We start from the raw sequence: 16,317 nt of genomic DNA on the forward strand, positions 1-16,317 counted from the left end.
AGATTTTGTCTCGTTTATGCATCTGCTTGATCGAAATTTTTGAAAAATATGAAAAACAAGATCAACAAGGAAAGGCGGCGTTCAATGAGAATGCAAGTAAAATTCAAGCGTTTAAATGAAAAATACGGGTACTGCTTCTGTACGGGAACTGCTCGCATGCCAGTATGTGATTCTAAGGGAATTTTTGGATCGATGTTTGAATTAAAGTTAAGAATTTTATCGTGTTAGGCCTATATTCTGTTGTATCATTTATCCGAGTCGAAAGAAAAAATGGCCGCCATTTACAAGTTTCAGGGGCGGAGGAATTTGTTTTCAAGAATTATTTTTTTGAACAATAATCCCCCTGTTTTACGAAATTCGCTACATAAAAGTAGATTGTTTTGATATTTTGCCAGTTTTTATGTGTTACATGATCAATAGAAAAACATGCTACTGTCTTTTGATATCTAACCCATATCAGCCTTGCCTGATAAAATTGATATCAAAAGACAGTAACATGTTATTCTCTATTAAGCGATACAGTAAGGGAAGGGTTACTTCCCTCACAGGATGTGACGTAAATGGATGATTAGAATGTTAGCTTATTGAAAAGTTAAATGCGTAAATACTGATCGTTCAATTATGATAATAACATGTAAAAATTTACTCATGCATACATAAATTCAATATCAAGATAATGAAAAAAATACAAACACAATGATTGAGAGAATAATATATTTATTAGATTTTCTTTAAGGCCAGGATAAAAAAAGCTAGTTACTAAATCAAATTTTAATATTTTATTAACACCCATACACACTGAACTTGCCTATGATAGATTTAAATGGTCATTTTCTAGTTTTCTGTGTTATTTTCTGTCATTTAGAAAAATTCCGGCGTATTTGTGACAAACATGAAAATAAGATCGCCAATGTTTTTTTTTATTGATTGTTTTCAAACTTTAATATAACAATTAAAGCAGAATGAAATTCTACCCCAAATACTTCTGTTTTCTTTTTTAAATATCCCGGGTATAAAAAAATCTGCCCAAAGAACCCATTTGAAGGAATATAATTTTATCTTTTAAAAAATTATCTTTTTATATTTTATCAGTAAAGGAAAATTAAATTTTAATTCGGAAAAGAGCAAAACCCCTGGGGCAATACTTTTATAATTTTTAGATTGGGCAAAAAGACAAATAAAAATTTTCTTTCCCCAAACAATTTCCCCTTAGGTGATTATAAAAAAAAAAGGGCCTTTTTCCCAGTTAACCCCTTTTTTTTCCATTAAATGAATAAAATTTTGGTGTTTTTAAAAGGGCCCCAACCTGAGCCCGAACCCAAAAAAATTTTAACCCCAGGGGGGGCAAAAATGCTGTATATACAAGCGGTCCCCCTTGGGGGCTTTTTTAAATTAACCCAAAAAAAACCCAAAAGGGGGGTTTCCCCCTTTTTTTTTAAGAGTTATAACATTACATCAGATTACGTCATTTCTGATTGTTGACAAAATATTTATGGTCCGACTTTATTGGTCATGCCTTACTGATTTGATTCTCCAGAGTCCGACCAACTGGCAGTGTCAAAAATACGTAAAATTATATTTCAGTTAATATCAAATTTCTGTGTACGTGTGTTTTTTTACAACCTTTTTTTCTAAGTGATTTTTTAAATATTTGATAAGCAGAATATGAATTAAAAAGTATCAAGTTGAAAATATCACTTTACCAGCTTAAATATATTGGTGTGATGCACGATTTTTTGAGAGTGCCTTTTTTACCGACACAAATAGTATTCAGTCATGAACATTCAAAAGAATGTTTTACTTTTTATGCCTTAATTTTTTTTATTACATAGATTTAAATTGTTTTTTTCCTTTGTCTTAGTAATGCTTAAATTAAAATAATTCTTAATCAACCAGTATCTTGCAATTAATTATTTCAAAGCTGTTTTTCGAAACTACAGAATACTTACATATTTGAATCTCAAAATATCTTAAATTAAGGTATTGTATATTAGCTTAGACAAAGGGTACATTATCTATAAACTCTGGTACTTTGCAAAAAATTTTTTGGTTAAAAAAAAATTTTAAAAAAAATGCAAAAAAATGGTTTAAATTTTTTTTTATTAAGGAATTCTAACGAAAAAGGTTAAAACTGATCAGTTTCCCAGGCCCCTTTATTTAAAAAAAATTTTTAAACCCTTTTTATAGAAAAATTTTTAATTTTTTTGGCCCTTAAAAAATTTTTTTTATGTTATTTTTTTATTCCAAAAAATACAAAATTTTGGCAATTTTGCCAATCCTTTCAAAAAAGAAAAGGGTTTAAGGAAACTTTGTTTTTCCTTTAATTTTAAAGTTTAATGTATCGTCAATGTCCACCGTATCCCCAATGACGTCATCCAAGGGCGACAACTTGAATACGGTCTTAAATTAAAGGGTCTGTATTGCGTCAGCCTTTACAATTGTGTAACTGACGATTAGCTATCTATTTATTTTACTTCAATACATACAAAATGTACATTATTTAGTTAAGAAAGATGTCATGGTAGAATGTAGAACTTAAGTCTAGCACAAACCAAGCGTTTAGTCAAGACCCCCTTTGTGACTTTTCTAGAGGCCTTACTGAAAAGGTAACATGACAAGGAGTTCCTCCATATAGTCCAAAAGAGAATTACGATGTTCAAACAAATGATTTGATTGCGTTATTGTATACTTTTACTGTATCCAATGCAAATTCAACATTTCTTTGGTTAAAGATGCAAACAAGTTGCTAGTAATACATGTTAACTTGAAAATACATGTAAAATAAATTGAAATTTACAATTTTTCCGATTACAGGGCTTTTAACCTCCCCCGGGAGAAAAAACCATCTGGGGTTTTCTAAATTAAAATTTTCTATTTTTGTTTAAATGTTTTAATTCTGTTTTGCCCGGGGCTAGGGGGCGTGGAGGTAAAATTGCCCCTTTCCAGTAACGTCAATGAACAGGCTAATCAAACCGAGCATGCAACATTTTCAATTTTGCCGTGTTGGGCTTTCTTTAGGGATTCTGTATTTATTTATTTTTGGACAATTTTTTATATTTTTTTTTAATTTTAATTTTTATCAGTCTTTAAACCCTGATCGTTTCGGAATTTCTGTTGAGCCCGATTGAGGTGAGCAGAATTTGTTAGAAGCATTTCAAATAAGTTAACACAAATATTCACAATAATGAGACGGCGTGTCATGCGCAATAAGTGTGTAGCTAGCTCAAAGGTAAAGGTTAAGGTCAAATGCAAACAAGGAATTTTTTCAAACAGCTTGTCCGCACAATAACTCTATCACTAGCTGATGGAATTTCATATAACCTGGGACACATGTTCAACATCAAGAGATAGTGTTTTGTGCACATGAACAGTGTGGCTAGGTCAAAGGTCAAGATCTAACTACCGGTGGGATAATAATTGTCAAGGTGGTAACTCTGTCAATGGTAGGGGGATATAGAAATAGTCTTCGTCCGTTATCTCGTTTGTCCTTCCATCCGTCTGTCCGTCTTTCCGTCCGACAATTTTGTGCGGAGCATATCTAAAAAAGTATTTGAGGTATCAACTTGAAATTTCATAGGTGGATGACCTTATTAAGAGGGAGTGCAGTGCACAAGAATGATAACTCTATTCTGCGTAATTTTTTAGGCATCGCCCTTTGTTATTTTTCAAAATTAGTTTTTGTCCAGAACATAACTCAAAAAGCCTTTGAGATATCAACATGAAACTTCATAGGTGCATAGATCTTACTCAAGATGTGTGTAGTGCATAAGAATGATAACTCTACCCTGCGTAATTTTTGAGGTATTGCCCTTTGTTATTTTTCAAAATTAATTTTTGTCCAGAACATATTAAGTCAAAAAGCCTTTGAGATATCAACATGAAACTTCATAGGTGCATAGATCTTACTCGAGATGTGTGCAGTTCACAAGAATAATAACTCTTACTCTCATATTTTTTGAGTTATTGTCCTTTGTTATTTTCAAACTCTATTTTTCACCGGAGTGGAGCATAATTCAAAAGTGTTTGAGATGTCAACATGAAACGTCATAGGTGGCTAGATCTTATTGAGGAGGAATGCTGTGCGCAAGAATGATAACTCTTCCCTATATAATTTTTGAGTTATTGGCCTTTGTTCTTTTTCATACTATTTTGTCCGGAGCTTATTTAAAAAATGTTAGAGGTTTCAACTTCATAGGAAAATAGATCTCATTGAAGAGGAGTGCATTGCACAAGAATGATAACTCTACCCTGCATAATTTTTTAGTTATAATCCTTTGTTTTTTTTTGTTTTTTTCAAAATTAATTTTTGTCCAGAGTGTAACTCAAAAAGCCTTTGAGATATCAACATGAAACTTCATAGGTGCATATATCTCACTCAGGAGGTGTGCAGTGCACAAGAATGATAACTCTAACTTTCATAATTTTTGAGTAATTGCCCTTTGTAATTTTTCATACTTAATTTTTCACCTGAGTGGAGCATAACTCAAAAGTGTTTTGGATGTCAACATGAAACATCATAGGGGGATAGATCTTATTAAGGAGGAATGCTGTGAGCAAGAATGATAACTCTACCCTATATATTTTTTGAGTTATTGCCCTTTGTTCTTTTTCATACTATTTTTTCCAGAGATTATCACCATCATCATATCATATACATTCTTACATTCAGCGGGGGATGGCCATGTTGACATAGCTCTTGTAAAACTGGGCCTAGTTCTGAATGTTACTTTTGTATAGACGCCATATTGTTCACAGCAGTATCACGTGATCAAACTGCGATGTGGCACGATTGGTAACAGTAATTACTGAATTGATCAAGAGATCAAGAAACCGCTGCGAGGACTTTTAGCGCATTTAGCGACACGCGTAAATGAATTATAAAAATAAAATACGTGTTATTGTTGCACATTTTATTTAAAAATTATTTTCCTCAATTGCTGTGCATATGCATTCAATTTCTCTATTTGGTTGATAAGAGTGTGAAGCGTGTAAGAATTGTTAAACATGAATCTTTAGCTTAATCTAAATAATATAAGCATATCTTTAGCCTAATCTAAATAATATAAGCATCTTTTCAGTATATCCATGGTTTTAAACAAACTTGTATTTTGATAGAACTAGATAACATGTTTATTGTCTTTTAAGATACTACTTATTTGTTTCTTTCCAGCAATTACTCCATCACTACAGTATGATTATCCGCCAAGCCAAAATCAAGACTTGGCTCAAACGTCAGTGACCTTTAGCTGTAGTACCGGATGTGCATATCCTGCACCAAACTTTAAATGGTATTATAATAAGGTAATTTTGATTACTAATGAATTGTATGTTAAATTTGTTATTAAGTAGTTAACCATCTGGAACTAAACACCGAGTAAAAATAAAATATATTTATTTCCTTTGTAGTCATCTCTTTAAAGAGTAAGTATTATGTCAAATATGCTATCAATGTGATACATTTGTTGCATTAAAGACTGGTGGATCTTGGCTCGAATGGTCAACAACAGCACCTGTGACAGAGAAAACTGGCAGTTGTACAGACTCTGAGAAAGTAATATACATTCTATTCTAATCATAATTAACCTTTTTTCTACCAGATACACTCAGTTTACTTGAGCGAGAGTATAGATAAACCAGTGTGAAAGTTACAGTGTGGTGCCTATATCACAATTATATTGGTGCAGAAAATCAACGTGTTACTCCAGCATCTGTAGATGTCAGATTTGCAGGTAAATATTTTTCTTTCATTTTTTTTATTTACTTATTGACAATACAATATTCAAGGCAAGTAATTCCAATGCTACACATATTTCTAATGTAGCTTTTGTACTTTTTCCGATATGCATACATACAGTAGGGTGAACGTGTCAGTTTACACGCAAAACGCACGTTACACGCTATACGAACGCACGTTACACGCTATACGAACGCACGTTATACGCACGCAAAACGAAACGAAATACGCAGACGCACGCAAAACGATATACGCTAAACGAAATACGCTAAACGATATACGCACGCTAAAACGCACGCAAAATGAAAACGTTTCTAAACCTTTATTAAAACATCGTAATCATTTTAAGTTTTTAACAACTTTAGCTAGATGTAGATCGTTTAGCGATAAATTTTGATTATCATATAGATCTATATGGTAGCTAGAAATTAAATGTATTTTAAACGAGTTTATGTAAGAACTGAAATGCACTCAACCTAGCACCGAAATTAATTTTTGTCAAAGCCTCAACAAATGATTTTTAGAAATATTTATAAGCTATCATGCGCTAATATCGAAAGTATAATAGTTAGGGTAACGTGTTCCTTTTTATGCGCAATCGGATAAAGAACTATCCATTGCATTCACTACGTAATCTCTACGTAATAGTCCAACATGGCCAACTTTGAAAAATGCATTGCAATTTTTCATAAATATACAGTGCTAACAATTAAATTCAGATGGATTTATGAGGAAAATCTATATATTAAGTGAGGCTGCATCATAAACAATCGAACTATATAATCTTGAGTGTAAAATAAAGGAATTAACTATTTTGACAGAAGTCACGAAAACAGATTAAAAACACTGGATTCTACAACGGATAACATTAAGGGAAATGGATAACATTAAAGGAAAAGCTTCCAGAATCAAGAATGATTAAATTGCTGGCACAATACGTAGATTTAAGTTGATGTCCTGTATGTTTCATTAGGACACCACATGATTTACTGTCTTGTCGCCAGTAAAAGCTTCTCAAAACGAAAGTGAAAGTAGAAAATAAACAGTGAAATCACTAAAAAAGGTAAAATTTCTAGGGCATTACAATATATGAGTATAGATCTATATAAATATTAAGAACGCAATTTCATTTTAGGTCTGAAACTGTAATCGAGTGGAAAAAAGATGAGGAAAATAAGGAAACTGGTTGTGATGTTAAGTTATTGGATTTACAAAGACAGCACAACAGAAAATATCTTTCATATCACTTAAAATTGAAATTTATTGACATGCGCTTAATATATAATATGAAATTAGGCAATGCCTAATATGAAATTAGGCAAAGCCTATGAACGGGGAAGTTGTTAAAAAAATCCTTTCATTCTTTCCGTTTTAAACATAGGTGTTCGGCGCGTTGATTGGTCACTACCCCGCACCCCCCCCCCCCCCTCACCCACTCTACAGCCCCCTACCTCTCAAAACCATGTAAAATACAGTATTTTTCATTTGAAACATGTTTTAATAATTGGTTTATGCTTTTAATTCAATCCTACACAAAATAAAAAATTGATACATATATAGGTGTACGGCGCGTTGATTGGTCACTACCCCGCACCCCCCCCCCCCTCACCCACTCTACAGCCCCCTACCTCTCAAAACCATGTAAAATACAGTATTTTTCATTTGAAACATGTTTTAATATTTGGTATATGCTTTTAATTCACACTAAAGGTTACACAAAGTGCACTTCTAGTGCACTACAATATGCACTTCTAGTGCACTTTGTAGTGCACTACATAAGTGCACTTTGAAGTGCACTAGACCTATTATATATATTTAAGCAGTTAACTTTTAATTCAATAAATAACAATTAGAATTTATATTTATATCTTAAATAGATATATATGTTGTTGTTTTTCTAATTATAATTTACTTGAAGTTGTGTATATTGGATGTTTTAAGATAAGGAGTAAAATATTAGAACCCTTATTTTATAAGTTCATAAATGTTACTGGTGTGGTTTATTACTTGATTATTGTAATAAGTAAAAATAAATAATTATATTTTTGATGTTGATAAGTGTAATAAACAAAATTAATTGATATTCAATATGATTCTATTGTATAATAACCAGCTTATGAAACATAAAACTGTGAAAAGCTAATTAGACAAATTTCAGTCATTTTGGGGAAAATTATACCAATTAGTTATTGTGATCTTTAATTTGGTTGTTTAAGTTAAATGTAATGATTTTATGTGTGAATTGGCTATTAATGCTTTAAAGAATAAAAATGCTTATAATTGGCCTTAATTTTGTCAATTAAATATTATTATCTCTCTTGCCCTCTCAAACTGAGATTTACCAGAGTATATAAGATCTATGTAAATGATATATTTTATTCTGAAAAAAAAATTGTTAAAAGAGATATATAATTGCAGTGCTTGGATAAATTAAAATTTTGTTTACAAGGATATATTTCAAATCACATAAGGATATATAATAATCATGACAGCTAGACAGCAAAGTTTGTCAGGTAAGAAATAATTTGACTATTTTTTTTTCAACTAAATATTATTATTGATTTTTTTTTAAAGTAACATACTGATATATTATATTTTGATTTTTATAAATGTGTCTAACAATTTAATCACATCAAAACTTGAAATTGTTTAAAATCTTTTCTGGCATTAAATTTTCTTATAGTGTAAGCATCAGATATGTTGGGCCGTTATTTTAAAATTAGTATGTTTCAATTGTCCTTATTATTTCTACAAAATATTGCTATTAAACATGTAGATATTTAATAGATTTTAGTATGAAATTAAGTGACCATTATTCAATTTTCAGCCAAAGTGCCTAGGTATGTAGCTTTATTCTTCCCAAAAGATAAAACTACTGCCATAGTGCCAACAGACAACATCCAAACAGAAACATTCAAGGACAAAGATGTGATAACTGTTAATTTTAATGATGAAAACCTCAGTGCAGAAATAATTTTGATGAGCAGTAAGTATTTTTTAGATATTTTGCTTGTATTTTATTGGATTTATATGTTTTAGAACTTCTTAACCCCCACGGTGCAAGTTGTAAACAGATGATAAGCACCTCATCAGTTAAATAAACAGTGTCCTGCCAATAAACAACTTGACACTGATAAGATCAACATACTAGGGGCATAATGTACAGTATAGTATTTAAATTACAGCTAAATTATGTATCACTGAAAATGGAGACTTCATTAAGAACTTAAGAAAGAAAGAAGAAATCAAAAATGAAATTTTAGTAAAAGATATGAAATGACCATTTTTCAGTAAAAATGAATTTTTAAAGTGACTTGCACCAAGTAGAATAAAAGTTAAAAAGATACTTCAGTTAAATAAAATTAAATGTCTAAGAATGCATATAAAGACCAGTAATTGTAAATCAGTGTAGATAGTAAATAATTCAGTGAAAATAACATATCATTATTTGTACATGAAATAATGAAAATGTTAACAATAATCTGCAGTTGTCCTGTAAAAAGATCATTATAATTACTGAGATTTATTGATTGTATTTTACATAAAATTTACTTTTATCTTCTTTTTAGACTCTCGTGCCACATTAACAGATTCATTAGAGGAGTTTGTACCCTCTACATCAGAAACCACTGAAATCCAGGAAGCAGACTTGATTTCAAACAAAAAGTCTAAGAAGGCATTAAAAAAGAAAACAGATGTAAGTATATTTACTTATGTTGTATCATAATTTCTGTATATCTTTCAGCGATTTTTAAGACAGTACTATGTGTTAGATATAAGTTACTGGTATAATGGCATAAACCATTAACATTTTTTTGTCTTATAAAGCATTAAAGCAGCATGCCTCCAGATTAATGCTCATTTTCATTAAAATTTTAAAAATGTATTAAAAAGTAAATTATTGTAGAATGATCAAAGAAAATAATTTTCACATTGCAAAGAACATTTGCAATCCATGTAAATTACCAAAAAGAGGTAAAAATAAGCAAAAATAGCCAAACGCAGTAGGAAAATGGTGATAAATACTGAAAAATCAGCATTTATAATAGCACATGACATGTAAATCATTACTCGAATCGTTAATATTTTTCCTTAAAAGCAAATGCGAGATTACAGACATCGGATTTTGGAAGCTAACACCTGCTGAGGTATTAGGAAGAGATTCAGAAAGTGTAAAAGAGTGTGCCAGTAAAAGGTCTGTGCTATACAACCCAACGTTTGATGGAAGTTTAATTGAGAGTGTTAAATGTGAAAGCCTGAATCAAAGAACTTTTATTTTGCTAAAAATCTGATGCACTCTGCTCTTATGATTGATGAACTGTTTAATAAGAACATTAACGGGAAAGTGACCAATGTTACAAAATAAGGCAAAGATCAACCCAGCTAAAATTACCAAAATCAGAACTGAAGTCTTTAAGTACTTCCCATGCTTGCATCTGAAGAAAAAAAGTGTTGGTCTGAATGTGTGAAAAAATGGACAAGGCAAACTTGTATTTTTTTCTGTAATTGATAAGAAATAATGACATTTCTCAGATCAAAAGCTATGTGATGTTGTAGACATACTGTATGGCTCAGATGAAATGTAGATTAAGAAGTGATAAGTGTGGATAAATAGCCTGTGTGGCAAATATATTAAAACTGTTGACTTTTAACAAAGAATTTATAAACTGTCAATTTCCATTTTTGAGACAAACAGTGACATGTTTTGTTGTTGTGATTTTTTTTTTTATATACACTGTAACATATGCAATTTGATTTATTTTAATTTTTGAAAATGAAATGCACAAATAAATTTTTAGATGTTTTGTGTGTGTGTTTTTTTTATTATTTTTTTTTTTTTTGGTACTACTTGTAAATAAATTTATTACACCAACATCCAAGAATACCCAATAAATATTGCCTACTTATAATCTGCCTATGCTATTTACCCTGGGGGCTTTCTTATCAGTAGGATACTATAAAAACCACCAATACAAAGCATGACTTTTGACACTCTAATATTCTTTGTATGTATTTTCAAATATTTTTTTAATTAATTTTAATAGGAAATGAAGGTTATTGAATTAAAAGCATAAACCAAAAAAGCATAAACCGGGTAATTTTTGAAGAAAACCCAGCGGTCAGGATTCTTTGTCCGAGTTTTTCATTTGCGGGTGACTTTGAGATTACACATCTTCTGATAACTTTGAAATTCGTAAATGACAGCTTTTATTTCCTTTAATGAGTAAATCAATTCCCTACCACTTTTGGTAAAATGGAGTTCATATTAAGAATGAGTGCTTATTATAAAACATGTTTCAAATGAAAAATACTGTATTTTACATGGTTTTGAGAGGTAGGAGGGCTGTAGAGTGGGTGTGGGGGTGAGGGGAGGGTGCGGGGGTAGTGACCAATCAACGCGCCGAACACTAAATATATATGCTATATCATTTTTTTATTTTTTTGTAGGAAATGAAGGTTATTGAATTAAAAGCATAAACCAAATATTAAAACATGTTTCAAATGAAAAAATACTGTATTTTACATGGTTTTGAGAGGTAGGAGGGCTGTAGAGTGGGTGTGGGGGTGAGGGGGGGGGGTGCGGGGGTAGTGACCCAATCAACGAATTTGAATTTTCTTTTAAATATACACGTGTAGTCTATAGCCGGGCAAGCCAAAGCCCGAAGCGGGCCCGGACTTTGACTTCCCAGTATAAACGGGGAAGTCATTAAAAAATCCTTTCATTATTTTCGTTTTAAGGGTGTCATTTTGGTTTTACATGCACCGCTTCCGTTTTCACTCGGAACACTCGACAATTATTATTGATCCGAAAAGTTGAGATTTGTTCCATTATCGGAATACCCCGCCTATTATCATTGAGTTTCATTGTAAATGGCGGCGCCCGACTAGAACTGACACTGAAAATTTCATTGATAGGTATAGAATTCTATATATATAAATCAAATTGTTTTTTTATTTGATTTTCTTTTAAATATACACGTGTAGTCTATAGCCGGGCAAGCCAAAGCCCGGATCCGCTTCGCGGGCCCGGTCTTTGACTTCCCCGTATTAATATGCTTTATCACACACCGGTGACGATTTTGCCACTCAGTAAATATGGTATTGCACATCCATGCATATAATTTGACGTGACGTCATTAGAGTTATACAAACAGTGTGTAAAGACGCGCTAAATGTTAGCATTATACTATAGGCGCGTTAATGAAAAACTACTCTTATTTCACTTTAAACGGTCTTTATTTTGTGTATGTGATACAGTAGGGTTAACGTTTCAGTTTACACGCAAAACGCACGTTCCGGAAAAAACGCACGCACGTTACATGCTATACAAACGCACATTACACGCACGCTTTATGAAACGAAATAGGCAGACGCACGCAAAACGAAATACGCTAAACGATATATGCATGCTAAAACGCACGCAAAATATCCTTATAAAATATCCTTATCATATAAATTTTTAACAACTTTAGATAGTTTAGTGATTTGATTAAATGATAGCTAGCCATTCATGTATTTTAAACGGGTTTATGTTAACTAACTTATCTTATGTCCCAGGTTAGAGCTGTAATGATATCAATCCGCGAATGCACTCAACCTGGCACAATATTATTTTTTGTCAGGCAGCCTAAACAAATGATTATTGAAATTATAAGCCATTAAGGCGCTAATACGCATGCATTAAAAATATTAAACAGGGTCGTCATTTTATGCACATTTCTGAAAAAAATACTTTGCTGTATACCAGGAATGTCTTAGATAGATAATAATTACTTCGACACCGCTTCTGGCCTAAACAAAATAAAATAAACGGTAGTAACTTTAGCAAATCAGCGATCAAATTATCAAATCATTTACATACAGGCGAACGAAATTAATACATGACCTTTTTAAACAAAGGAAAAACATACATTGCAGACAGGCAGCCCAACATATTTTCCAGACAAGGGCTAAACCTATATGTTTCAGGACTTTACACCTCCTGGACGTTTCGGCCCTGAAAGTTTCAACCTCAATTTTTAACCACCTTTTTTCAATTTGATAAATATATATAATAAATACCATGCATTATGGGTTATAATATATATTCTTACATGACCCGCATTTATCCTATTGAACATAGAAGAACAGAAAGTGTGTGTTATTATGCAATAGATGCACAGTTTGACATTCTATATTTAGACATGTGACGTTATCATTATACACGTGACGTAACCACAAAAAATCTGACGTGCTGAAAATAAGTACGGAAACAAATTTGAGGCGCAAATTTGCTTGACTATCAAGTACAGCAACATTTATTTGTTGATATCGTGATAGAATCGAAATAATATATCCAAATCAGTGATTTTATCGCTTGATAACAACACTGTTTGTCATTTGAATGTGCATCATTATAATTCCTCGCATCCGAACTCCAAACAGTGATGTTATTGAGCGATAAAATCACTGTTTGGGATATATTATTTCTTAAATATATATAATATAAAACATACTTGCAAACATGATTGATATAAAAAAGATTTTCGGTGATAATACGTATAATGAAATTTATTTATAGGGCATTATTTCTTAATTTTCAATGAAATTTGTTGGGATTTTCTTATATAAGTCAATTTGATGTAGGTATAACTTAATATAATAATACTATGTTGCTTATTTAACTTTGATTCGTTTACCATGAGGTTATAATCAGGTAATGTTACTCCCATTTTTAATGAATTTAAGTGTGTAAGTTTGTATAGTTATACATCATAGGAAATAAGCCATAATCTTTTGAATATTCAATGTAATTTATTGAGATATTCTTATTTTAATCAATTAGATATGCTTGTTAATTAATATAATATATTTATGTTGCACTTATAATTCTGTTTCATTTCCTAGGCTGTTATAATAAGGTAAAAATCCCCATTTTGTAGTGAATTGGTGTTTTATCTTAAGACAGTAAGGTATCTTGGGAAATTTGCAATAACTCTTATATTTTGTACTGAAATTTGGTGGGACTTCCTTACTTTAGTCAATTAGATACGTTTGTTAATTAATATGATAGATTAATGTTCCTCTTGTAGCTTTGTTTAATTTCCAAGGCTCTTATAATTAGGTAAAATTTTCATATTTTGTAGTGATTTAGTGCATTATCTTGGACATTTAGGCATCTTAGGAGATTTGCCATAATTCTCATATTTTGTAATGAAATTTGTTAGGACTACCTTATTTTAGTCAATTAGATATGTTTGTTAATTGATATAATAGATTTATGTTATATAAAAAAATTCTGTATCATTTCCTATGAGGTTAAGTTTAAGGTAAAATCACCCGGTGTATCAACATTTTATGTGGCACTGCTTTCTTTAATAGTTGGGGTCCACATAGAATTTACTATAACATTATTGGACAATTATTGAAATCTTCTTTTTTAAGTCATCTAATTAAAGCTTTTAATTAATAAAGTTAATTTGGATTGAGTTATCAATTACATTACTTTTCACAGGGATCTTGTATTATGCCCTTTTTAATGAACTGACCTACCTATGAAGCATAAAATTGATATTGTAGGAAAATTAAAATTACAATCAATTGAAATTGTACAGGTCCCAAAAGATATACTAGTATGCAAAATGGGTTTTTGTAAATTTATATAAATACATAGGTGATATTTAAGTATGTTATAGTTAGAATTTTATCAGTTATGAGGTTTATAACTTACTTGAGGGAAGTTAAACAAGTGACTTGGGACTACAGCATACCTATCTTTACTCAGCTGAGAAAAATCTTCAAAGAATTATATGGTTATATATGGATAGGTTATATACTTTCAAGTTAGCAAAGGGCGACACAGGCTCATCTCGGGTATCTCAAAGGGGTATTATGTTAAGTAAATGATTACGGATTGATAAAACCTAAAAAGTGATTTTAGATAATATACAGAGTAAAAATCAAGAAAGCTTTAATGTTTATCAAAGTGGGTTATATTATGGACCTCATATAAGATTAAGATATATTTGATCCGCATCACGATAAAACCAACATAATGGGTTTGCGACCAGCATGGATCCAGACCAGCCTGCGCATCTGTTAGCTATCAGTGTTATACGGTTTGTAAGTGAACAGTAAAAGCCCAGGCCACATACAAAAATAGTAGTCTATGCCTTGATTATGAGCTGACAGATAGGGGAATTTTGTAAAGGGTGGCTTAGCCTGTCTGTTGTGATTACATGTCTAAAAAGCACAACATGGTATATTTTAGCCACCATAGAATTTTTTATCTAGAAAAATATCTAGCTATTTTTATATGTACAAAAAAATAGAAATTATACAATTTATAATTAGTAAAATGTTCACTATACATGTACAAATAATGAAACTACTAACAAATGTCGGTACAGCTGCGGTACGGTATTTAGAGGGTCACGGGTTCGAGTCCATGTCAGGATGCACTTTTTTCTCACCCTGTGACTGACAAACATTTGTATAGCCCAGCTAGAAATTAATTCACAATGCTAAGTGACCCTTGGAAATTCGAATTAATATTTGCATACACAGTAGTTTATAACTATTCAGTATTTAAACAAGTAAAACGTGTAAGCAGCCGAATAGCTCAGAGGAACTCAAGAGCCGCGGAATCGTATTCCGAGTGTCAGGGGTTCGAGTTCCTGCCAGGCTGTTACATATCAATATAAATCTGTCAAGAAAAATAGAAAGGAACTGTCTAAAATAATTATCACCTTAAATATCATTCGGATAGGATTCGGACAGTCTTTGATGAAAAGTCAGAAGATCAATGAACTTGTAAAGGGGGTGGGGTGCTAGTCTGATTACCATCATTTGATGTCTGACAAACCTCATATCTAATATATATTGGTACGCATATATACACCTGTTTGCTGAATTGAATATCAAAAATGTTGCAATTAATTAGTAAATATATCTTATGCGTATGTAAAATAGGATTAAAACTAATTAATCTTCGGCGTAAAGCATGTAGAAATCTGACCAGTATTCACCGCGATGTCACTAACTTTAAAACTTTAATGTAAATATCACAATAATACTTCTTTATATGATATTTCTATTCTTTGACAGGGACAAAGAACATCTCTAACATGTTTAAGAAACAACAAATTTACATAATATATCTATCTAAGATATTCTTTTACTTCTCAATAGTAACAGACGCAAAACACGGTACTTAAGCGCTTAGACGAACGCAGACGCACGCTAAACGTTTCTTGGAATAAGAAACGCACGCTTTCAGACGCACGATAAACGAAAAACGATACACGGAAAACGATAAACGTTAAACGCTTGTAAACGATGCACGCTTGAGAAAGCGTTTCAGCAAACGCACGTTGCACACTATACGCACCCACGTTACACGAAAAACGGACGCACGATAAACGCTATTTTTGACAACCGAAACGTTCACCCTACTGTATGTATGCACAATGTAGCTATTGTACATTTCCCGTTATGCATACATATTTTTTTTTTGCGGGAATAGTTTGAAAACAAAATAACATGATAAACATTGGAAATATATGCACAGTTAAAAACAGAAAATATTTACCTCGAACATGGTC

At 31.6% G+C, this 16,317-nt stretch overlaps 1 protein-coding gene across 1 annotated transcript; it reads left to right on the forward strand.

The window, feature by feature from the left end:
• The first annotated feature begins 8,106 nt into the window (after positions 1 to 8,106).
• On the forward strand, positions 8,107 to 9,584 carry LOC132742438 (uncharacterized). Its single transcript, XM_060730872.1, has 3 exons — positions 8,107 to 8,247; positions 8,562 to 8,720; positions 9,304 to 9,584. The coding sequence occupies exons 1-3, from the start codon at positions 8,220 to 8,222 to the stop codon at positions 9,459 to 9,461; spliced, it is 345 nt and encodes a 114-aa protein (XP_060586855.1). The 5' UTR covers positions 8,107 to 8,219; the 3' UTR covers positions 9,462 to 9,584.
• Positions 9,585 to 16,317: the final 6,733 nt, after the last annotated feature.

Source organism: Ruditapes philippinarum, unplaced genomic scaffold (assembly GCF_026571515.1).
Source record: "Ruditapes philippinarum isolate M1 unplaced genomic scaffold, ASM2657151v2 ctg12100_1_1_1_1, whole genome shotgun sequence".
In the NCBI taxonomy this organism is placed as follows: Eukaryota; Metazoa; Mollusca; class Bivalvia; order Venerida; family Veneridae; genus Ruditapes; species Ruditapes philippinarum.

What these genes read in the sequence shown, in the direction of transcription:
- LOC132742438 (XM_060730872.1), top strand. Translation starts at nt 8,220, where the DNA reads ATGACAGCTAGACAGCAAAGTTTGTCAG. An exon ending in TAGACAGCAAAGTTTGTCAG is followed by an intron (nt 8,248 to 8,561) that starts GTAAGAAATAAT and finishes TTCAATTTTCAG; the next exon opens with CCAAAGTGCCTAGGTATGTA. An exon ending in AGAAATAATTTTGATGAGCA is followed by an intron (nt 8,721 to 9,303) that starts GTAAGTATTTTT and finishes TCTTCTTTTTAG; the next exon opens with ACTCTCGTGCCACATTAACA.